Here is a 25,896-nt window from a genome sequence, read left to right as displayed (position 1 = left end):
TAGCCAAATATTCCGCATTCCTGTTATTCTTTCCAAAGTGAATCACCTCACACTTCTCCACATTAAACTCCATTTACCACCTCTCAGCCCAGCTCTGCAGCTTATCTATGTCCCTCTGTAACCTGCAACATCCTTCCACACTGTCTACAACTCCACCGACTTTAGTGTCGTCTGCAAATTTACTCACCCAACCTTCTGCGCCCTCCTCTAGGTCATTTATAAAAATCCCAGACCCTCACCCCACATACATCAAGATTTGCGAATAATGATTCAACTATTGGCAGGGAGACGATTGACATCGGTGGCAAAGGAAGGAGTTTGTAAGAACATAAGAAATAGGAGTAAAAGTAGGACATTGAGCACTTCCACCATTCAAAGTGATCATAACTGATCTTCAAATTCAACTCCATCTTCCCACACTAATCTCACACACCACAGTTAAGCAATCATGATAAATAAAGCACAATATCAAACTAAAAGCAAATGCTTGTCCAAATGCAAGGAAAAGTCGGGTTTAGTGGACTGAGAGCTATAAAAAAGGCATTAAAAAATAATAGATACAAAAGGGAATATGAATAAAAAACTCGTAAAGGATGGGTAAGTTAACAGCAATTTATCAGGAACTTGTAAGATTTAATACAAGTAAAAAAGTAAAAATCAAAATGGAGAAAATAATGGGATTTAATCAAGTTAATTGTCCAGAACCTATTGCTCTAACCCTAGGATATTAAAAGAAATTGATAAATAAATGGAGACGCGTCAGTCATAGCCTCCCCGGCTCTAGATTCAGGAATTGTGCCTTTGGATTGTAATAATGGCAAGCTCATTATTTGCACCATTATTTAAGAAGGGGAGGAGGAAGAAACCAGGGGCAGGATTCTTTGTTCCTGAGACTAAATGTTGACCCCAGCGCAGGATTCATGGACTTCCTGGACAGCAAAAGTGTCAGCGCATCTGGACGAATTCCAGAGGCCTGGGGCCTCACGGTAGCATGGTGGTTAGCATCAATGCTTCACAGCTCCAGGGTCCCAGGTTAGATTCCCGGCTGGGTCACTGTCTGTGTGGAGTCTGCACGTCCTCCCCGTGTGTGCGTGGGTTTCCTCCGGGTGCTCCGGTTTCCTCCCACAGTCCAATGATGTGCGGGTTAGGTGGATTGGCCATGCTAAATTGCCCGTAGTGTAAGGTTAATGGGGGGGATTGTTGGGTTACGGGTATACGGGTTACGTGGGTTTAAGTAAGGTGATCATTGCTCGGCACAACATCGAGGGCCGAAGGGCCTGTTCTGTGCTGTACTGTTCTATGTTCTAATTCAGCGACTGTTGAGGAGTTAGCACCAGCACCCTGTGGAACACAATCGATTCCAATGAGAAACGGTGCTGGATTCGTCGGTTTCGCGATTGGCACTCGGGAGGCTGACAAGCTGTAACTGCCTTTACATACTTCACTCCCTATACACACCAACCCATCCAACAAGATGGCAGCAAGGCGCGTGGTCCCCTCCCAACCCCCCACCTTCCCCCCCCCCCTCCCCCCTCTCACCCCCACCCAGGGGAAGGCTCCCCATAACTGTTGGTAGCTGGAGTAAACTGAGGGGGACTGCCTGACTGTGGTCCCTGAACGTGGCTCAGCAGGGGGCCTAGATGAAAGGGAGGTCGTCGGGGTGGAGATCAGCCGTGGGTGAGTAAGTGAGAGCACTTTGGGTTGCAGTTCCCCAGGATATGTGTGTAAACCGCTCCCCCCCCCCCCCCCCCCCCGCAACACCATCTCCATACCACTCTCACCTCCAACACCAACCCCACACCACCCCCACACCCAAAACCACCCTGACCCTCACTCCCACACCACCCTCACCCCACATCACTCCCACCCTCACCCCACTCCCACTCTCAACCCCCCATTCCTCACCGGCCCGCGGTCTAATCATGTGTCTTGTCATGTGTCCTGCAGGACCTGTTGGTGATGGGTGGGTCCATCTGGTGGCCCCGCCCCCAGTCAGTGCCACAGCCGAGCCCCCCCTGCACTGCCCCCCCCCCCCCCCCCCAAAAAAAAATGTGCCGACCAGTGATGAGGAGAGCAGCATGTTCAGGAACAATTGTTCTGTGACCTAAGGCACCCGGAGTTTGAGTCCGAGGATAACACTGACATTCCGTTACAGCTGTTTCCAACATCCTCCACCATCCCAGAGACACTCACCTCAATTGGGCACTTTAGTGAAGAGGCTCCTGGAACACTATCTGGTTCGCATCACACAACTGATCCGATACAGCAGATGGAGGTAGGAACACCCGAGAGGGTGGATGGTCGGAGGGTAGGCCGACCCCAGGAACTAGCTGCTGTCCAGATAGGATTCGGGGTCCTGGAATGGACAGTCCCATCGATTGTGGAGCTAGAGTCACAGAGCCAGGGACTACATGAGGGGTTTTCGGTGAGCATCCAGTACCTGCACCGTGTGCAGGAGCAGGAGGTGGTGCCGACCATGCGAATGACCCAGGCCAACACCGCACGAATGGTGTCGGAATTGGAGGCATTGGGGCGAGGGATTTGGCTATGGATCAGCATGTCCAAGGCATGGGTCATTCTGTGAAGCTGCTGACCGAGGTCCAGGACAAGGTTGCCACCTCACAGGTGACCATGTCCCAGAGCCACCTGGAAATTGCAGTGGCGCTTCTGAGCGTTGCCCAGTCACAGCAGGCCATGGCTGAGAACGTTGGTGGTAATGCTGAACACTGGCCGAGGTGGCTCAGTCCCAGAGGGAGATGGCATAGTCACTGGCTGATGTGACATAGACCCAGAAGGTGATGGCACAGTCAATTGGGACAGCGGCTCAGGATGGAGAATTGGCTGCCCAACAGGCCGAGGAGGAGGAGGTGGGAAGAAGTGCTGCATGAGGCCTCATGTGTACCGGCAGTACCTGTCATTCAAGGACTTGCCAGACTGGCGTCCCGTCAAAGACTCTGGCTAAGCAGGGGGACAGTGCGACATATCTGCCAGATCATTGCGCACCTGGCACCATGGGGACATCCGCTCCAAGATGACGGCCGCTCTGAACTTTTAAGCCATGGGGTCCTTCCAGGTGCCGATTGGGGACCTGTCCGGGATCTCACAGAGCTCGGTGCACAAGTGCATCGGCGCTGTCATGGAAGCCCAATACATCCATTTCAATGTGGACCAAGCCCACCAGGATGCCCGGGCAGTGGGGTTTGCCGCCATCGATGGGATGCCCCGGGTCGAGGGGATGATCGACAGGATCCTGCTCCCTTACAAGCGCCTGCAGATGACAGGCCGTTCTACACAAACTGAAAGGGATTCCTGGATGAACGTGCAGTTGATATGTGACCATCCCATGCGCATCATGCAAGTCTAAGCCCGATTCACAGGCAGAGTGCATGACGCCTTCATCCTAGTACATCCCACGATTCCTGACATGTTCGAGACAACCCGCTGGCTGGGGGATTAACTCCTGAGCGACAGTGTTATACATTGCGTTCGTGACTGATGACGCCTATCTGGAGGCCACAAACCAAAGCGGAGAACCATTATAACGGCTCCCATGCAGCGACCAGGGGGGTGATCGAGCAATGCTCCGGCCTCCTGAAGATGCGGTTCACGTGCCTGGACCGCACTGGAGGGGCTCTCCAGTATGATGCTGAGAGATTCTGCAGCTTTCTCCTCCTTGAGCAGCTGCAGGTCGTATAGCCACAGTGCATCCCCCAGGGCTGCGGCGACTAGCAGGAAATCCACCATTGCTGGTTGAATTCCAATATCCATTGTCTGCAGGGGGTGAAAAGCCGACATGTTATCATGGTGCATACCACCGTGCCCAACCAGGTCCACCGGGGTACATAGTGGCCCCGGTTAACACTGCGGGTTATGCCCCCACATCTCCACACCCCTGGACCCATTGGTGCCCTGCACCGTGGGGACCACTGGCCCATTCGCCCATCCCTGCTGCCAGGGATACGGCAGCTGCCGCTGCCCTTGCCAGCGGTACGCCCTGTGGACCCCGCCCGGCACCCCCGTAGGGTCTACATTGGGCGTTGCCCTGGTTGGGCCGCTCAATGTCCGCCAGCAGGTGGTGGACGGTTAGGTGGTGGTGGGTATAGCGGAGGGTGGGGTGCAGCTGCGGGGTACCCACACAGCCAGTGTCACTCTGCGGCGGCCGTCATCTTGGAGCGGATGTCCTCCCCCATTCCCCCTGGTGCCAGGGGCCAAGATGGGTGGTCAGTGGGGTGCGCAGCAAACTGGCTGCTTTCCAGGTCACAGCAATGGCGGTCCATGCATGGGCACCGCCCCAGTTCCGTGGGGGGTAATCCCGGCCCCACGCCCCTTCCCTCCCCCCATTCGCCCCCCCGTCACCACCACTCCCCCGGCCCTAGCAGGGCCCCCCGCACCCCAACCAGACTGACCAGTGTCAGGACTGGCAGCCCACAGTCGCGCCACTCTGTGTGTCTTACCTCCTCTCTCTCCCCTATCAGCTATGTCGCCGGTTTCATGATTCCTAAAAGCACAAGTGAACGTTGCGTTGGAAATTTGGCCCATCGCAGGCAGGGAATCGTGAAGGCACCGGAGAATACCTGGTCGGTCCCGATAATGATATGCAAATGGCGTTTACTGTACATGTGTTCCGGAACGCATTAACGTCACTGTCGAGGCAACGGAGAATTGCGATTTAGCATCAAATTGGCACCCATCGCAATATCAATGTTGGAACCAATTCTCCGCCCAACTGCATTTCCCGATTTCAGCATCAGCCGACAGAGAATCCCGTGCCAGATTACAATACACCTGCTAGTTTAATACCAAGGGAAGTTACTAGAACCTATCATCAAAGAATTAGAACTTGGACAATTATGTGCTGATCAAAGAGAATCAATGTAATTATAGAAACAATGTGCAGGGGTATGGGGAAAAGGCAGGGTAATGGCACAAAGCCACAATGTTTGTTTGGAGAGCTGGTGCAGACACAACGGACCAAGTTACTTTCTTCTGTGCTGTAAAAAGTCTGTGTATGGATTTGTGATGGTTACATCATGTCAGACTAATGTAGTTCCAATTGAGGTTCGCAAACTCCAAAATGTTTCAAGAGGTTTGTGGGTAAACTTTTGCACTGGTGGAATGCTAAGAAACAAAAATACCTTAATTTAAACTCGAAGGTTGGAAATTCCATTTCCCGATGAGCCTGCAGCCTTTCACACGTGTGCTGGCTGGGAAATGGGCTGACCTATGTAATTCTTTTTCTTTAACATCTTCAGGCTGGGAACTGGCCCTGTGCGCCTGCGCAGAAGAAGAAATGGCGCCAAAAGCAGGTCAGGGGACCTGAACAGCAGTGTAAGCTGTAAGTAAATGCCATTGTTTGGCTAATTTCCAGAAGTTCTCCAACTAAAATTCTTTGGTGTTTGCTGCTACCTTCCATGGAGTTTCTTTGCTTTGTCTCAGGCAATACACATCATAATTCTTTTGTAATTTAACCAGTTTACAATCTGTATAAGTTTGCCTGCTTGTGATAGGTTGTCAAATGTGTCCAAATGTCATTGATGTTGAGTTTCCCAAAAACTCTTTCTCAGGTGATAACTTGGAGGTTTTAGTTTTCTCTGAAAACAAGCTGGAAATTGCATGCATTTTGACTAATGTAAAGATCACGATGAACCACTGCTGCTATCCTCCTGCCACCTATTGCCGGGGCAATTTGTCACAAACTGTGAAAGCCCTGTCAGTCTAAACTGAACTAGGAGACAAAGAGATACAATTAAATATTTCAATAAGGTACTTGCACAAGCCTGTGTGATTGCATATTAAATAGTCCAGGTTACTTTTCTTTTTGAGTCTGGCTGGTTACAACAAATGAACATTGGGGAAAAAAATCATTGTCACATCACTGACTGGAGAATTTTGGCACACTGAAGTGATAATCAGGAATGACATATACAGCGCCGCCACAGTCGGGGGTAAGCCAATTCACGGGCAGGGGGGAGTTTAGGTGGGGGGCACTGGTGGGGGTGGTGCGGGGGTGGCGAGCCTGGTCAAAGGCGGTCACTATTTGGCAGGCATGCAGCCGGTGCCATGTTGCGTGGCGCAGCCGCTGAAGGCCGCCGCCGTGTCCAGGGACCCGGCAATTCTCCGGCCGTATCTGCAGCTAGAGCCGGGGGCTCTATGCAATGTGCCTGCTCGGCCCCCACCAGGGTTGGTGGTCGTTTTGCGCCGTTTTTAGTAAAATGCCACCGTTCCCACGCCGGTGTCAGCATTTGTCTCAGAATGGGAGAATCCAGCCCAGGTTATTTTATGGTGTAACTAAGTGGGAATGCAATTCTAAATTTGAAAAGTGTGACGGTGTAGATTACGATGAGTTAGCGGAACCTGGTTGCAGATAGAAGACAAGAGCTGAACTCATTGATATTACTTTTACAATTTATACTCAGGTAATAGGTTCTACTGCATGATAAAATAGGACTGAGTCAGCATGGCTTCTTCAAGAGGAGGTCATGTCTGACAAATCTGTTCGAGTTCTTTGAGGAAGTAATAAGGAAGTTAGACAAAGGAGAACCAGTGGACGTAATTTATTTAGATTTCCAGAAGACCTTTGACAAGGTGCCGCATAGGGGACTGTTAAATAAGTAAGAGCCCATGGTGTTAAGGGCAAGATCCTGGCATGGTTAGAGGACTGGCTGACTGGCACAAAGGCAGAGAGTGGGGATAAAGGGGTCTTTTTCAGGATGGCAGCCGCTGACTAGTGGTGTGCCTCAGGGGTCTGTGCTGGGACTACAACTTTTCACAATATACATTAATGATCTGGAAGAAGGAATTGAAGGCACTGTTGTTAAGTTTGCAGATGATACAAAGATCTGTAGAGGGGCAGGTAGTATTGAGGAAGCAGGCGGGCTGCAGAATGACTTGGGCAGACTAGGAGAGTGGGCAATGAAGTGACAGATGGAATACAATGTGGAGAAGTGTGAGGTTATGCACTTTGGAAGGAGAAATGGAGGCATAGACTATTTTATAAATGGGAAGATGCTTAGGAAATCAGAAGCACAAAGGGACTTGGGAGTCCTTGTTCACGATTCTCTTAAGGTTAATGTGCAGGTTCAGTCGGCAGTTAGGAAGGGAAATGCAATGTTAGCATTCATGTCAAGAGGGCAAGAATACAAGATCAGGGATGTACTTCTGAGACTATATAAGGCTTTGGTCAGACCCCATTTGGGGTATTGTGAGCAGTTTTGGGCCCTGTATCTAAGGAAGGATGTTCTGGTCTTGGAAAGGGATGAGAGGAGGTTCACAAGAATGATCCCTGGAATTAAGAGCTTGTCGTATGAGGACTCTGGGTCTGTACTCATTTGAGTTTAGAAGGATGAAGGGGGATCTTATTGAAACTTACAGGATACTGCGAGGCCTGGATAGAGTGGACGTGGAGTGGATATTTCCACTTGTAGGAAAAACTAGAAGCAGAGGACACAATCTCAGACTAAAGGGACAATCCTTTAAAACAGAGATGAGGAGGAATTTCTTCAGCCAGAGGGTGGTGAATCTGTGAATTCTTTGCCGCAGACGGCTGTGGTGGCCAAATCACTGAGTGTCTTTAAGATAGAGAGAGATAGGTTTTTGATCAATAAGGGGATCAGGAGTTATGGGGAGAAGACAGGAGAATGGGGATGAGAAAAATATCAGCCATGATTGAATGGCGGAGCACATTCGATGCGCCGCGTGGCCTAATTCTGCTCCTATGTCTTATGGTCTTATGGTAGGGGTGAAAATCCTTGGAAAATATTTACTTTTGGGGGTGATTTGCAAGGTTTGGCCTTTTCATGAAAGGGGTTTGCGGGATGTTAAAATTTGGGAGCTGTTGATCTAGTTGAATATTCTGAGATCACGAACATGATGGATGGTGGAGTATCTACGGATGTTGTCTATATCAACTTTCAGAAACCATTTGATAAGGAAAACAGAAAATTGGAGGTAAGTTTGAGTTTGGTTATTGGTTGGGAAACAGCAGGAAGGCAAAGAGATTAAGTGAATATTCTCTGATTGGCAGAAAATGGAAAGTAGTGATTGCCAGAGATCTGTATTGAGGTCTCAGCTTTTCATCATTTATGCTAATGACTTGGTGAAAGGAATTATAGAACTTACAGTTCAGAAGGAGGCCATTCGGCCCATCGGGTCTGCATCAGCTCTTGGAATGAGAACCCTACCCAAGCCCATGCCTGCACCCTATCCCTGTAGCCCCACCTAACCTTTTTGGACACTAAGGGCAATTTAGCATGGCCAATCCACCTAACCTGAACATCTTTGGACTGTGGGAGGAAACCGGAGCGCCCGGAGGAAACCCATGCAGAGATGGGGAGAACGTGCAGACTCCGCACAGACAGTGACCCAATGGGGAATCGAACCTGGGATCCTGGAGCTGCGAAGCAACTGTGCTAACCACTGTGTTACCATGCTGCCCAATTGACAGTTTTACATCTAAAGTTTTCAGGTGACACCAAATTATAGGCCACAGGTGGTTGTGTGGATGGGAGCAGAAAATTACAAAGGGATGCAGATAGGCTAAATTAGTGGGAAAAATTATGGCAGATTAAGTTTTATGTGAGCTGTGAGTTTATCCACTTTGTATTAAAGAAAGACTAGAAGAATTTCTTCAAGGTGAAAAACTGGGAGTTTTGGATGAACAAAGGATTCCTGTAAATAAATGACTAATATTGAGTAAGTGATCATAAAAATGAATCGAAAAGGCTCGCAAAATGTTGGCCTTTTTCTCTCGTAAACAAACGAGATGCAAAGTCTCATGCAGAGTCTAGTTGGGGTATTTTGGAAAGCATAGCTCAGTGAAGATATATAGGATTTGAGTGGATGCAACACACATTCACACAAATGATACTAAAGCTTAAGGCGAATTTATAAGATCAAGTTAGAAACATAGAAAATAGGAGCAGGAGGAGGCCATTTGGCCCTCTGGCCATTATGATCAAGGCTGATCATCCAACTCAATAGCCTGATCCTGCCTCCCCTCATATCCTTTGATCTCCTTCGCCCAGCTGCTATGTCGAACTGCTTCTTGAAGAAATATCTCCAGAAAGATTAATTGGAGCACTTAAGGAGGCCCCACGAGTTTCTCACTGCAAATGAAGGCTCGTTAGTCGGTACCGTGGTCGCCAGCCCCTGCTAACAAGTTCAAGCAGCACTTAAACAGTACTTGCACAGCCAACCCAACATTTGTCAGGCTTCTGGGGCACAATCTAGTGAGCACCACACTGCTGATGATGCACATCTGGTGGAGGCAGGAAGCCCCACAGCGATACAGCAGCTGGAGGTTGACTGGATATCAGAACCCAGCTGGGTCCCAGCCTGGTGCTGAGACTCTGGTACAGGATTACCCGGTGCTGATGGGGATGACAGAGTGCGGCCGAGACATTCAGAGGGAGATGTAAGTGACATTCCAGCAGGTCCATAGCTGATTGGAGGAGTCCCAGAGGCTACAGACGCAGGAGATGTCGCTGACAAAGCATGGCACCGAGCCCAACACTGATAGGGAGGCAACCCCAGTGAGGAGGTTGGTGCACGACGTCGATATCTGCACGGTGTCCAAGGCGTTGCACAGTCAGTTGCGGCCATAGCTGAGGGCATTGGCAGAATGTCCGACTCGCTGGAGGATGTGACCAGGGTGACCTTGATGAAGTTCTGCGGGTCATGTCTCGCTCCCAGATGGGAATGGCCGAGGCGCTGCGGAGCTTGTCCCAGTTGCAGGTGGGCATTGCCGAAGCGCTGTAGAGCATAGCCCAATCACTGAGGAGTATTGCCGACGGCGTAGACACCTTGGTGCAGACTTCCCGCGAGGGCTGGCAGAGCCAGATGATGCAGGGGCAGCAGCGCCTCGAACCAGTTGCCCATCCACACCGAGGCGATCCCTGGGCTCAATAGGCACCGAGTGAGAGGAGGGGAGATAGGTGCCAACCCAGTATCGTCCCATGGAGTGGGGATGGTGGCCACCAGCTTCCCTGAATTCCATCCCTTTGATGAGGCTGCGTCTCGGGGTTAGTACAGGGGACAGGGTGGCATGGCTGTGCCTGTTCCATCGCCAAGTGTGCCAGGCCATCCGGCCCCAGAGCCCGGAGAGGATGCTCACCAGGGGCATCAAAGTCTCCTGGATGTGGTAAGCAGCTGGCTGCCTCCACCTCAGATGCATCCTGGGGAGACACCTAGACGTAGTGGTTGAGCTAGGAAGGTGAAGCATGTAGAGGATCACTGAGGGCACTGGGGGAGGGTGGGGGTAGGTAGGGTGTGAGAGGGGTGAGGGGGGGTTTGGGGAGAGTGGGGCAGCACCATCGGGAATGGGGAATTGTGTGACACATGTGACACGTTGAAAACCCTTCAGCACAACCAGTATGATGCCTCTGTTGCTTTCTTCTGAAATGCGGCTCTACTCTGAACCCTTGGCCCATCTCTCTAGGCATCTCCCCCTCCCCATAGCACCCACGCACCCTTCGGCCGTGGACATGTCCCTGGAGCTGTGTTCCATCCACTGGGTGTTTGGATATTGGCTACTGCATGTGTGGTGTTGCCTCCCGCAGTGTTCAAGCACAGTGTCCATCCATCAACGTGTGATTGGGATACAAGGCAATGACTCCCACTTTATACACGGCCCGCCCACCCACGGGATCCACTTGTGTTGTGTGAAATGCACAATTAACCACGATTGCTAATTCCCTATTAGCAATAGTCTTCAGCCGCACGGCCAAAGGCCTCGGCAGTTGGTGGGGGTTTTGGGTGGTCAGTGACGTAGGCAGACAGGGGCTGGGGTTGCCCCCAGAATGGGTACTCAAGATCCAGAGGTTGGCATGCTGATGCTGTGCACGGTTGCTCCCCCAGCGCCTCCTCCCCTCCCCCTTCCCATGGCGGACAATCCCTCCGGAGGGCTCCTCCCCCCCCCTCCCCCCACCCCAACCAGCCAAGGGTTCTTCACGCCCCACAGAGCACTGGGGAGGTAAGCGCAGCACCCCCGGGCTCTTTGCCTGTGAGCAAAGATGGCTATTCACCTCCTCGGCTCCCTGCAGAAGCCCTTCCGCCAGGTTCATGTTTTTCAAAGGAGTACTAATCGGCTCTAGTGTGAGCACTTGCTGGGGAGGCCGCTGAATGACGGGAGGCCATTGGATATGGTGTCGCTCCTCTTAATTGTATGGAATAAGGCTCAAGTGGTGATAATTGATTTCTTGCCATGCTACGGTGAGATCCTATTTTTGCCTACAGGAGCTGGCCAGTTGCATTGTAAACTGTTTGGAGCCTGGCTTTGTTCTCGTTTTCGGCCTCTCCCGCTTTTACCGGCCTTGTTTCGGTCACGCGGGAGTACAACGAGGCCTGGGAATTGCATCCATAGTGTTTTGGCCTTAACTGATTTCTGTGGGAGTGAGTTCCACAAGTTGACCATCTCTAGGAGAAGAAATTGCTCCTCATATCAGTCCTAAATGGACCAACCTGTATCCTCAGACTGTGACCCCTGGTTTTGGACAACCCCACCATCGAGAACATTCTTCCTGCATCCACCCTGTCAAGTCCTGTTAGAATGTTATAGGTTTCTGTGAGATCACCCCTCATTCTTCTGAACTATACAAATACAATCTAACCGATTCAATCTCTCCTTGTATGTCAGTCCTGCCATCCCTGGAATCAGTCTAGTAAACCTTCGCTGCACTCCCACTATAGTGGGAACATCCTTCCTCAAATAAGAACACTAAAACTGCACATAATTGAAGTGTTGGCTCCTGTAGACTTGTGAGATTAACAGACACTTCCAACACTGATGAAGGTTCAACTCAATTTTATTAACTACTTCTAACTAACTAACTAACACACCTGTGGGTCTAAATGATGCAAAATTAAACTAGAGACCTAAGCCTTGTCCGAACCAGTTGATTCTCTCAGCACATGTTGTGAGTCTGTGCTGGGCTGGATGAGTTCTTGTTACACTCAGAGGCAGCACCCAGAATGAGCGGGAACCGTGGTGCCCTCTGCCTTTATAGTGTGTGTATTCTAACTGGTGATTGGCTGCGGTGTTTGTACATGTTGATTGGTCCCTATGTGTGTCCATCAGTGTGTGTCTGCACCATGATATACTGGTGTATATTATGACAATAATATTCCAGGTGTGGCCTAATCAAGGCCCTGTATAATTGCACCAAGACTCCTGTGCTCGAATCCTCTCGTAGTGAAGGCCAACATATCATTTGTCTTCTTTGCCGCCTGCTGCACCTGCATGCTTATCTTCAGCAACTGGTGTATGAGGACACGCAGGTCTCATTGCACACTCCCGTCGACTAACTTAGTTTTTCACTTTTCAAAGTGATGCACTATCAATTACGATGAGACGAGAGTAGAGAGTAATCGAGGCTTTATTGCACAGAGATGTGGAGCCTCCCGCAGCTGCTGCGGAAATGGCTGCAACTCGGAGAGCGCACACATTTATACTCCGCCTACTGGGTGGAGCCAGCAGGCAGGGATCTACCCCCGTACCTGTAGTACAGGGGCCTTACAGTAATACCCTCGAATGCAGGATATAATACAACAGTGGTGACTACCACATTCACCCCCTGTTAAAAAAGAGTCCAGCGAGGGTGGTGGAAATTATTTACACACAGGTTGTTGGAAACTATTTATATATAGGTTGTTAAAATTTTTTTGAAAGAGTCTACAAATTTAGACGGTCGGGTGCCTTGATCCGCCGTTGCGAGCACTGCAGGTGCGGTGTTGATGCCGGCGTTGGTTCGGTCGTCGGTGACTCCGGGAGCGTGTCGACCTCATCTTCATCCACGGGTGGGACCAAGGGGAGGGTGGATCGCCCTGGAGCTGGGGCTGTGGCGGGGTGCGCCGGGGAAGGGAGGGTGACGCCGGGGCAGAGGGGGGGGGGGACCCAGTGGGTGCCAGGTCCCGAAGGGAGACTGTGTCTTGGCGGCCGTTGGGGTATGCTACATCGGCGTACTGCGGGTTGGCGTGGAGTAGCTGTACCCTCTCAACCAACGGGTCCGCCTTGTGTAGCTGCACGTGCTTACGGAGGAGAACGGGTCCTGCAGCTGCCAACCATGTCGTGGGCGAAACCCCGGAGGTGGACTTCCTGGGGAAGGCAAAGAGACGTTCATGGCGAGTTTCGTTAGTCACAGTACACAGGAGTGACCGAATGGAGTGAAGGGTATCGGGGAGGAACTCCTGCCAGCGGGAGGCCGGGAGATTTCTGGACCGTAGGGCCAGCTGGACGGCCTTCCAGACCGTCCCATTCTCCCGCTCCACCTGCCCGTTTCCCCAAGGGTTTTAGCTGGTCGTCCTGCTCGAGGTGATGCCCCTGTTGAGCAGGTACTGGCTCAGCTCATCGCTCATAAATGAGGATCCCCGGTCGCTGTGGACGTCGGTGGGGAAACCGAACAGACAAAGATAGTGTTAAGGGCTTTGATGACGATGGCAGACGTCATGTCGGTGCATGGGATGGTGAAGGGGAATCTCGAGTACTCGTCGACCACATTGAGGAAGTACGCGTTGCGGTTGGTGGAGGGGAGGGGCCCTTTAAAGTCAACGCTGAGGCGTTCAAAGGGGCGGGCGCATTCACCAGGCACACACAGTCTGGCCGGTAGAAGTGCGGTTTACACTCCGCGCAGACCTGGCAGTCTCTGGTGATAGCCCTGACTTCCTCGATGGAGTAGGGCAGATTGCGGGCCTTTATGAAGTGATAAAAGTGGGTGACCTCTGGGTGACAGAGATCATCGTGCAGGGTGCGGAGTCGGTCCACTTGTGTGCTGTCACATGTATCTCAGGATAGGGGGGTTCGTTGAGCTTACCGGGGCGATATAAAATCTCGTAATTGTAGCTGGAGAGCTCGATCCTCCACCTCAAGATTTTATCATTTTTGGTCTTACCCCGCTGTGTGTTGTTAAACATGAAGGCAACCGACCGTTGGTCAATGAGGAGAGTGAATCTCCTGCCGGCCAGGTAATGCCTCCAATGTCGCACAGCTTCCACGATGGCTTGGGCCTAATTTTTGATAGAGTGCCAAATTTCTGAGGCATGGAGGGTGCGGGGAAAGAATGCCACGGGCCTGTCTGCCTGGTTGAGGGTGGCGACCAGAGCGACGTCTGATGCTTCGCTCTCGACTTGGAAGGGGAGCATCTCGCCGACCGCGTGCATCGCGGCCGTGGCGATGTCGGCCTTGATACGGTTGAAGGCCTGGTGAGCCTCGGCCGTCAGTGGGAAAACGGTGGAGTGAATGAGTGGGCGGGCCTTGTCCGCATAGTTTGGGACCCACTGGGCGTAGTACGAAAAGAACCCCAGGCATCGTTTGAGGGCCTTGGGGCAGTGGGAGTTCCATGAGGGGGCGCATGCGATCGGGGTCGGGCCCTAGAACTCCGCTCTGGACCATATAGCGGAGGCTGACTAATCGGTTCGTGCTGAATACACACTTCTCCTTGTTCTAGGTTAGGTTAAGGAGTTTGGCGGTGTGGAGGAATATGGGGAGGTTAGCGTCGTGGTTCTGCTGGTCGTGGCCACAAATAGTGACGTTGTCCAGGTATGGGAAAGTGGCCCGCAGTCCGTACCGGTCAACCATTCGGTCCATCTCCCGTTGGAAGACCGAGACCCCGTTAGTGACGCCGAAGGGAACGCTAAGGGGATGGTAAAGGCGGCCGTCGGCTTCAAATGCGGTGTATTGGCGGTACGTCTTGTGAATGGGGAGCTGGTGGTAGGCAGATTTCAGGTCTACCGTCGAGAAGACCCGGTACTGTGCAATCTGATTGGCCATATCAGATATGGAGGGATGGAGTACGCGTCGAGCTGCGTGTACCGATTGATGGTCTGACTGTAGTGAACGACCATCCTGGGGGTTTTTCTCCCCAGTTTTTACCACTACCACTTGGGCTCTCCAGGGGCTGTTGCTGGCCTCGATAATACCTTCCCGTAGCAGCCGCTGGACCACAGACCGGATTAAGGTCCTGTCTTGGGCACTGTACCGTCTGCCCCTGGTGGTGACGGGTTTGCAATCCGGGGTGAGGTTCACAAACAGGGAAGGTGGGTCGACCTTAAGGGTCGTGAGGCCGCATACAGTAAGGGGTGGTAGGGGCCCGCCAAATTTCAAGGTTAGGCTCTGGAGGTTGCACTGGAAGTCCAGACTGAATAGCAAGGCAGCGCAGTGGTTGGGGAGGACGTAGAGGCGGTAGCCGCTGAACTCTACGCCCTGGACAGTGAGGGTGGCAGTGCAGTACACCCGGATCGCCACGGAGTGGAATCCGGAGGCCAGTGAGATTCTCTGGTTGGTGGGGTGGATAGTGAGGGAGCAGCACCTTACCGTATTGGGGTGGATGAAGTTCTCCGTGTTGCCGGAGTCGAGAAGGCAGGAAAACTTGTACCCATCAATCTGCACCGTCGTCGATGCGGTCGTGAGGTTGTGCGGTCGTGTCTGGTCGATCGTAACGGAGGCCAGGCGTGGCTGGTCGGCGGCGGTTGCAGGCGATGAGCGGCCCGATGAGGTATCCGACAAACAGGGATCCTGAGGCGGGGAGGATGGCGGTGCCCACGTGCCGCACGTGTCCAGGGGCGGGCATGATGGCGGCACCCACGGGCAGCACATGTGAGGCAAGCAAGATGGCGAGTAAGATGGCGGCGCCCATGGGCCGCACGTGTTGTGAGGGGAGCAAGACGGCGGCGCCCACGGGCCGCACGAGGTCTGCAGGGACAAAGATGGCGGCGCCCGCGGGCTTAGCACACAGCAGCAAAATATTGTTTCTTACCGCAGACCTTGCAGAGCTCTGCCGGGCTGCATAGTCGGGGTGCTTTGACTGTCTGCAGAAGTAGCACCTGGGGTTCATAGAATTTACAGTGCAGAAGGAGGCCATTCGGCCCATCGAGTCTGCACTGGCTCTTGGAAAGAACACCCGACCCAAGCCCACACATCCACCCTATCCCCATTGCCCAGTAACCCCACCCAACACTAAGGGCAATTTTGGACACTAAGGACAATTTAGCATGGCCAATCCACCTAACCCACACATCTTTGGACTGTGGGAGGAAACCGGAGCACCCGGAGGAAACCTACGCACACACGGGGAGAACATGGTAGCATGGTGGTTAGCATCAATGCTTCACAGCTCCAGGGTCCCAGGTTCGGTTCCCGGCTGGGTCACTGTCTGTGCGGAGTCTGCACGTCCTCCCCGTGTGTGCGTGGGTTTCCTCCGGGTGCTCCGGTTTCCTCCCACAGTCCAAAGATGTGCGGGTTAGGTGGATTGGCCATGCTAAAATTGCCCGTAGTGTCCAAAAAAGTAAGGTTAAGGGGGAGTTGTTGGGTTACGGGTATAGGGTGGATACGTGAGTTTAGAACAGTACAGCACAGAACAGGCCCTTCGGCCCTCGATGTTGTGCCGAGCAATGATCACCCTACTCAAGTCAACGTATCCACCCTATACCCGTAATCCAACAACTCCCCCTGAACCTTGCTATTTAGGACACTACGGGCAATTTAGCATGGCCAATCCACCTAACCCGCACATCTTTGGACTGTGGGAGGAAACCGGAGCACCCGGGGGAAACCCACGCACACACGGGGAGGACGTGCAGACTCCACACAGACAGTGACCCAGCCGGGAATCGAACCTGGGACCCTGGAGCTGTGAAGCATTGATGCTAACCACTATGCTACCGTACTGCCCATTTGCAGTTTGAGTAGGGTGATCATTGCTCGGCACAACATCGAGGGCCGAAGGGCCTGTTCTGTGCTGTACTGTTCTCAATTCTCAACATGCAGACTCCGCACAGACAGTGACCCAATCCGGAATCGAACCTGGGACCCTGGAGCTGTGAAGCAATTGGGCTAACCACAATGCTACCGTGTGGTTGCCGCTCGGCGCAGGCCTGGGGTTGGCTGGGGGTGGTCGCTGACGGGGTGCACGGTAGGGCATCGCTGGCGGGGTCCACAATGTCTAGGAGGGGTGGGCTGCGTGGTCGGGGGCATACGCTTGAATATTGTGCGAGGCGACTGTGAGCGAGAGCGCTAGTTTCCTTGTCGCCACGAGGTCGAGGGTAGCCCCTTCTAAGAGTCGCTGGCGGATGTAGGCCGACTCTATGCCGGTAACAAACGGGTCTCTAAGTAGCACGTCCGAATGTTCAGAGGCTGAAACAGCCTGGCAATCGCAGTCTCTCACTAGGATTTGGAGGGCACGCCAGAAATCCTCCACAGACTCACCGGGGAGTTGATGCCGCGTGGACAGGAGGTGCCTGGCGTAGATCTTGTTGGTCTGCTGCGTGTAGTTCTCCTTCAGTTGCGCCATGGCCTCAGCGTATGTCGGCGCGTCCCGGATGAGGGGGAAAATGTCCGAGCTCAGGCACGTGTAGAGGATCTGGAGCTTCTGTGCCTCTGAGGGTGGTTCAGTCGCAGATCCTATGTATACCTCTAAGTAAGCTAGCCAATGTGCGAAGGCTGACTTGGCGTTGTCTGCTTGAGGGTGCAGCTGCAGGTGATCAGGCTTGATGCGGAGATCCATCGTTTTAAAATCTCTGCGTAATATATTGATGCATTATCAATTACGACGAGACGAGAGTAGAGTGTAATCGAGGCTTTATTACGCAGAGATGTGGAGCCTCCCGCAGCTGCTGCCGAAATAGCTGCAGCGCAGACAGCCCACACATTTATACTCCGCCTACTGGGCGGAGCCAGTGGGCAGGGATCTACCGCCGTACCTGTAGTACAGGGGCCTTTCCGTAATACCCTCGTATGCAGTATATAATACAACAGTAACTTCATTGCAGTGTTAATGTAAGCCTACTTGTGACAATAAATATTTTTATTTTTATTATGGCCATTCAGATAATAATCTGCCTTCGCGTTTTTGTTACCAAAGTGGATAACTTCACATTTATCCAAACTATACTTCAATGGCATTAGTGTTTCCACTCACTCAACCTGTGCAAATCACACTGAAGGATTTCTGCATCATCCCCACAGCTCACCCTCCCACCCAGATTTGTGTCATCTGCAAATTTGGAGATATTACATTTTGTTCCCTGCAGGACCCCACTCGTCAATTTTGGAGAAAAAAATCTTTATTCCTGCTCTTTGTTTCCTGTCTGCCAACCAGTCTTCTATCCACTCAATACACTACCCCTAATCCCATGCGCTTTGGGCGCGATTCTCCGCAAATGCGGAGAGTCGTAAATGCTGCCGTGAAACCGGCCGTGTTTCACGGCAGCCTCCGCGCCCCCTCCGATTCACCCCCCCCCGGTCGGGGATAGCATCGCGGCCCCGGGAAGAACGGCAGCGCGGGCTTAGCGAACGTTCGCTAAGTCCGGCCGGCAAGACTCACGGCGGCTGACTCGCACGATGCGTCAGCCGCGCATGCGCGGGTTGGACGGCTCCAACCCGCGCATGCGTGGATGACGTCATCGCGCATATGCGTCAAACCTGCGCATGCACGGTCCGTCATGCCCCTCAGCCACCTCGCAGACTGATCCTGCGGGGCGGCGGAGGGACAAAGAGTGCGCGGGAATCGGACCCGCTGCCGCCCATGCCACCCTTGGCATGGCCGTGGTGCGGCTGTGCCAATCGGTGGCATGGTTGTGCAGAATGGCACTTTGCGGCCGTTTTCACGAATGGTGAGAGCAGGTGTGTTTAAATTCGTGAAAACGGCCGTAAAGGCCTGGGAACTCGGCCCATCGGATAGGGGGGAATCGCTGTTCGCCGTAAAAAAACGGCGAGCAGCGATTCGTGTCGTGGGGCGGCCGTGGGGGGGGGGGGGGGGAGAATAGTGGGAGATCGGGAAAAATGTCGGGAAGGCCCTCCCGCTATTCTCCGACCCGTCGTGGGGGACGGAGAATCGCGCCCTTTAATTTTACACGCTAATTTCTTATGTGAGTCCTTGTCGAAAGCCTTCTGAAAGTCCAAATCAACCACATCCACTGGCTCCTTTTCATCAACTCTACTAGTTACATCCTCAAAGAATTTGAGCAGATTTGTCAAGTATGATTTTTCCTTCATAAATCCATGTTGACTCCGTTTCATCCTGCCACTGTTTTCCAAGTGCTCTGCTTTAAAATCCTTGACAATGAGTTCTAAAATTTTCGGCATTACCGATGTCAGGCTTACTGGTCCATAATTCCCTGTTTTCTCTTTTTTTAAATAGTGGGGTGATATTAGCTACCCTTCAATCTGCAGGAACTATTTCAGAGTCGATCGACTTTTGGAAGATGATCACCAATGTATCCATTATTTCTAGTGCCATTTCCTTAAGTACTCTGGGATGTAGATTATCAGACCTTGGGATTTATCGGCCTTTGATCCCACCAATTTCCCCAATACTATTTCTCTCCTAATACTGATCTGCTTCAGTTCCTCCCTCATTAAACCGTGTTCTCCAACATTTGTTTTCTCCTTTGTGAAGACAAAACCGAAGTATATATTTAGTTAGTCAGAAATCAGCCATTTCTTTGTTCCGCATTATAAATTCACACTTTTCTGACTGCAAAGGACTTACATTTATCTTCACCAATATTTTTCTCTTCAAGTATCTGTAGAAACTTTTAGAGTCAGTTTTTGTGTTCCCCACAAACTTACTCTCATGCTCTATTTACTCCTTCTTAATCAATCCTCTGGTCCTGCTTTGCTGAATACTAAACTGCTCCCGATCCTTAGGCCTATTGTTTTTCTTGGCCAATTTGTATGCTTCTTCCTTGGGTCTAATACTATCTCTAATTTCCCTTGTAAGCTATAGTTTGGCCACCTTTCCTGTTTTACTTTTGCGCCAGACAGGAATAAACAATCGTTGCAGTTCACCCATGTTCTCTTTGAATGTTTGCCATTGCCTATCCACCGCCATCCCTTTAAGCAACGTTTCCCAATCCCTCACAGCCAATTCACGCCTCATATCATCGTCTTTCCTTTATTTAGATTCAAGACCCTAGTCTCAGAATCAACTACGTCACTCTCCATCTTAATGAGAAATTCTAACATATTATAGTCGCTTATCCCCAAGGGGTCTCACACAACTAGATTGCCAATGATTCCGTTCTCATTACACAATACCCAATCTAGGATGGCCTGTTCTCCAGTAGGTTCCTCAATGTATTGGTCCAGAAAATCATTCTGTATACACTCCAGGGATTTCTCCTCTACAGTATTGTGGCTAATTTGATTTGCCCAATCTATATGCAGATGAAAGTCACCCATAATTGCAGATGTTCTTTATTGCATGCACCTCTAATTTCCTATGTAATGCCGTTCCGAACATCTTCACTGCAGTTTGGGGATCGATGTACAACCCCCACTCGGGTTTTTTGCTTCTTGGTGTTTCTCAGCTCTACCCATACAGATTTCACATTTCCGGAACTAATATCATTCCTTTCTATTCCGTTAATCTCCTCTTTAACCAGCAATGCAACTCCATCGCCTTTTCCTTTTTGTCTGTCCTTCCTAAATACTGAATACCCTGAATGTTCAATTCACATTCCTGGCACCCTGTTGCCATATCTCCATAATCCCGAATATATCATGCCCATTTACACAATTAATTCATCAGCTTTATTGCAAATGTTCCGCATGTTAAGGCACAAAGCCTTAAAGCTTGTGTTTTTAACATTACTTGCCCTATTCACACTATTGTTTACTGTGGCCTGTTTGAATCTGGCCTTTGGTTTCTCTGCCTGTCACTTTTCTTATTTCCCTTTCTGCCTATTGTTTGTCTTGATTGCCCGTCCTCTGCCTCCTTGCATAGGTTCCCATCCACTTGCAATTTTAATTTAAACTACTGTTGTAAATACTCCCTCAAGAACATCAGTCCCATGCCTCCCCAGCTGTAACCAGTCCAATTTGTACTGGTCCCACCTCCCCCAGGAACCTGAAATTTTCCCCCTCATACCATTTCTTCAGCAACGTGTTCATCTGATGTATTCTACTATTCTACACTGACATTAGCACATAGCACTGTTAATAATCCTGAGATCGCTACCGTTGAGGTCTGACTTTTCAACTTTCTTCCCAACTCTCTATATTCTGCTTTTAGGACCTCATCCCTTTATTATCTATGTCATTTGTACCCATGTCTACTATGACCACTGCCTGTTCAGCCTCCCCCGAGACAGCCGCTCCGAGACATCCATGATCCTAGCATCAGGAAGGCAAAGTACCATCCTGGAGACTCACTTGCGGCCACAGAAACGGTTCTCTATACTTCTTACAATTGAATCCCCTATAACAATTGTATTCTCCCACTTTTTACTCCTCCCCTCTGCAACAGAACCAAACAAAGTGTAACAAATTTGCTTTCCCCTGAGAGATCATTCCCCTCAACTGTATTCAAAGTGGTATATCTGTTTTGAATGGGAATGGTCACAGGGGATTCTTGCGCTGCCTGCCCCATCCTCTTGCTCTGCCTGTTGGTCAAATAAAGTTGTTTAAACTTTGCCTTGAGTTTAGACAGCTCAGGGCTGATCTGTATGAGGCTCCAGTGATGGCTCTTTAATTGCCATCATTCAATACATGCCAGCACCAAAACTCAGATAAAAAAAGCAAAAATATCAGCATCAATTGGGTGATGGTGACCAGAGCAAGAACTCTCAAATAACTAGGTTCTATCACGTGAAAAAACTCCAGTGATGGTGGCTACATTTTAGAACCGCTCAGTGTTCCTCAGAGCATTGCCTTGAAACCTTTTATGTATTGGTACTGATGCATGGTGATTTTATATATTATCTTGAAAGCGGCAAATGAAAAAGCACCTCCATCAATGCTTTTGAATCATCAATCATAGAATCCCTACAGTGCAGAAGGAGGCTATTCAGCCCTTCGAGTCTACACTGGCCCTTGAAAAGAGAAACCTACTTAAGGTTAAGCCCATGCCCATACCCTATCCCCATAATCCAGTAACCCCACCTAACCCTTTTGGACACGATGGGACAATTTAGCATGATCAATCGCATATCTTTGGACTGCGGGAGAAAACCGGAGCACCCGGAGGAAACCCACGCAGACATGGGGAGAACGTGCAGACTCCACACAGACAGTCACCCGAGGCCGGAATTGAACCAGGGTCTCTGGAGCTGTGAAGCAGTAGTGCCTATCTGCCGCTTTTCTAAATTGGATTTCAATTTTAAAATTCACTGAACAGCCACCCGCACTTCCTGGCCAGGTTAGCTTGTGCGGATTATTTGGTATCGCCAACTCCAACATTCATGAAGAAACATTTTCCAATGCAACTCACCCAAGGCATTGATTCCTTCCGATAAAGAGGTCAGGATGTAAATAACCACGTGTGGCTTGAGGTTGGCAATGAAGTTCATGTGGTCCTGGGTTAGGCACTCCAACAACGAATAGTATGATAAACTCAACTTCCGATATGACTAAACAAAATAAAAAAGTAAATCTGTTTTAAAAACAAAGAGACACTTTGCTGAACAACCACTGTAAATAATGAATTTGAGTTCTTAGTTCATGGACAAGCTTGAGTGTGTTGAAGGATCTATTCTTCAGTTGAGATGCTCAATCAAGGTTCAGTTCATCTTTTCAAGTGATTCAGATGGATGTTAAAGATCCCATCACAATATACAGAGAGAAGCAGGGAATTCTCCAGGTATCTTTGTAAATAACTAACTCCTCCAAAAAAAAACATAATACATCAAATGATGGTTTGTGAAATTAGCTGTGGACAAAATATGACTGGGTTTGCATACATGATAGGCGCTGCATTTCAATGTGATTCTGTTTCTGTACAATACTATGAGATGTTTCTGAAAAATAGGATCTGAATAAAATTCTTTCCCATAGCGAAGCCAAAATGGATGAGTCTATGTGATATAAAACCCTGCATGATAATTGTCAATTCAAGAGTGACTTTCAAAATGCTGAGGCATGAATGGGAATGCCAGTGAGTCCTGAAAGCTTGGTCCAAAATGGAAATGTTACAGGGTTAACAATTGTGGGATCCCCAATATAAAATTACTGGAGGTATAATCTGCAGTTAATTACATCAGATGTTGCACATCATGAATGGTCTAGAGAGGTCAACAGATGGCAAACATGACCCAGGAATTTAAACGACAATGGACTTTTCATTGACATAACAAATCCTCTGATCTTGCAAACTGTGGCTCCATCTTCAATCTCCCTTTCCTCTTCAAAGTGTACCTGGTGCCCTTGATCTTTCTAGCAACTCCATGTTTGAATCACTCCACCACATATTAGGCCCTGACTGAAGTCGCATGTGACATCCTCTGTAATTATGAATTTGGTACACTGACTCTTCTTCCTTCTCAATATCTCTGTAGCCTTTGACTAACCTCCTTTCACACGCCTATCCTTCATTTCCAAACTCATTGAGGTTATTTTCTCTTGGTTCCTTTCTTACCTATCCAATTGTAGCCCTAGCCGCTGTCCCTGGCGCCTGTCTCTGCTGCCAGGTGAACGAGCAATGGTTTCTGTTCTCACCCCTACACCAGTGTTCTTCAAACTTTATTTCCGGGGACCCATTTTTACCAACCAGCCAACCTTCGGGACCCAACCCGGCCGACCTTTGCGACCCACGCTGGCCGACCCTCGCGACCCGCCATTTTTTCTTACTATTGCGAGAGGTGAGCCTGCTTGGTCCTCACAATCTCACTCCAATCAGGTTCAAAGGAAGAGAGGGAAATGCGCATATCGGGTGAAGGATTCAACCGGTTCCTTTGTGGCATCTTCATCTTTGTGAGAATGCAAAATCCAACCTCGCACATGTAGGTCGTTGTGAAGGGCAAGAGCAACAAAATGCTTGTTTTACTCAGCTCCGGATACTCCTCAGAGATGCTACTCCAGAATGCTGACAACCTCATTGACTTGTGCCGTGTTTTTAATATGCTGTCACAGCTGAGACGCATAAGCTCAATTTCTTCTTTTGGACAGTAAGAAGTCTTACAACACCAGGTTAAAGTCCAACAGGTTTGTTTCAAACACTAGTTTTCGGAGCACTGTTCCTTCCTCAGGATTCACCTCGCTGCGCCGGTTTGGGGGGGAATGGGAGAATTGCGTGCGGGTGCTGGGGCGGCGTGGCGGGACTCGCTCGGCACCCCGGTGATTCTCCCCCCGGCGTGGAGAGGTGGGGGGGGGGGGGGGGGGGGAGAATTCCGCCCTATATCTAATGCTGCAGGGAGAATTAATCTCTCTGCTATAGTGTGGGGCATTTTCTCTTTAGCTACACATTAAGCTATCATCTAAGAGGCTAATTGTACTTTGTCGTTCAAGTAACATTTCTGCTGAGGACTTCAGCCGACGATTTAAGTTCTCGTTGCATCCCTTGAAAAAAATCAAGAGGATTGTCCTCAAACTCGCCATGCTTTTTGAAGTTTTGAGGGTTTTAAACTTAAATTTGCGAGCATATAACGCACATGGATATAACTTGCATCCTGATTTGCAATGGCACAATTAATAAATCTATACCTTAAAAAAATCGTCTTTCTACTGCTTTGTGCCTGATTTCAGTTTCTTCTTAATGGGCTGTTCACCAGAGGCCCTGGAGCTCACACCAACACTGCTTTGTCCTGGTGTGGACCCTCCTGAACAGCTCACACCAATGATGTGTTGGGTACTCTGGATCTGTGGAGACTGCGTTTACCTTAGCAGTAACAGAGACAGGCTACCAACACTTGTACAACTCTATTTTATTTAACTAAGAGCTGTTGAAAATACTTGCACTGTGGGTCGACACTATGTTAGATTGATTGAAGCCCTATGCCTAACCTGACCAGCCTGTACTGCTAGCACATGGTGGATGTTTGTGCTACTGACTGCGGGCTCTGTCTGTCTCAGAGGCTGCATCCCGAATGAGCAGGAAAACTAGTGCCCTCTGGTTTTATAGTGAGCGTGCCGTATCTGGTGATTGGCTGCTGTGTTGTGTGTGTTGATTGGTCTTGCAGTGTGTCAGTCAGTGTATGTGTCTGCACCATCATATACTGTTGTGTATATTATGACAACCAACACTGCTTTGTTCTGGTATGGACCCTCCTGAACAGCTCACACCAACACTGCTTTGTCCTGCTGTGGACCCTCCTGAACAGCTCACACCAACACTGCTTTGTCCTGCTGTGGATTCTCCTGTGCAGCTCACACCACCACTGCTTTGTCCTGGTATGGACCCTCCTGAACAGCTCACACCACCACTGCTTTGTCCTGCTGTGGACCCTCCTGAACAGCTCACACCACCACTGCTTTGTCCTGCTGTGGACCCTCCTGAACAGCTCACACTAACACTGCTTTGTCCTGTTGTGGATTCTCCTGAACAGCTCACACCAACACTGCTTTGTCCTGCTGTGGATTCTCCTGAGCCACTCTCTTCAGCAGGTATAATTGTGAGATCCTGGCCTGTTTGTGTCTCTGGTCCTCTCTTCCTTATAACAAAATGATCCATTTTAAACTTTACTGTCCTGTTGCTTGTTTGCTGCTAACAAAATGGAGGGGGGCCGTGACTTGCCCTCTGCCTCTCTTTAGGCAGGAAGATTAGATAGATTAGGTAAAAAAATCTTCTGTGTCTCTGCAGCAGCCAGCTTTTAATAACGCCGGCTGCAAGCGGCCTTCAAAATGGCCACGAACATATTTTAAAAAAATCAGCCGCATTGCGCATGCGTGCCCGATCATTTTGAAGGCCGCTTGCAGCCGGCGTTATTAAAAGCCGGCTGTTGCGACTGATTCGCGCGATAGGGAGCGCTGTTAAGGACGGCTCCGTGACCCTCCCGACACCCGCCTGCGACCCACCCGCGGGTCGCGCCCCCGAGTTTGAAGAACACTGCCCTACACCATTTCTCGGTCTAGCCTTGGCCTTTGTGTTTTACTCATCTGTATGCTACTTTTTGGCAACAGTATTAAAATACATTAGATCAGCTTCCTAATTTACATTGATGACACCAGGTTCTACCTCTCAACTACCTCTCTTG

At 50.2% G+C, this 25,896-nt stretch overlaps 1 protein-coding gene across 1 annotated transcript in view; it reads right to left on the bottom strand.

The window, feature by feature from the left end:
• LOC119965026 (ran-binding protein 17-like) overlaps positions 1–25,896 on the bottom strand; it is a 1,262,848-nt gene that overhangs the window by 225,645 nt on the left and 1,011,307 nt on the right. The window contains exon 24 of the mRNA XM_038795235.1: positions 22,200–22,338. Coding sequence (XP_038651163.1) covers positions 22,200–22,338 — 139 coding nt within the window. The remainder of the gene's footprint in view (positions 1–22,199; positions 22,339–25,896) is intronic.

This window comes from Scyliorhinus canicula, chromosome 4 (assembly GCF_902713615.1).
Source record: "Scyliorhinus canicula chromosome 4, sScyCan1.1, whole genome shotgun sequence".
NCBI lineage: Eukaryota > Metazoa > Chordata > Chondrichthyes > Carcharhiniformes > Scyliorhinidae > Scyliorhinus > Scyliorhinus canicula.
Note: the sequence above shows the minus strand (reverse complement) of the source record. Positions and strands in the feature narration are given on the sequence as shown.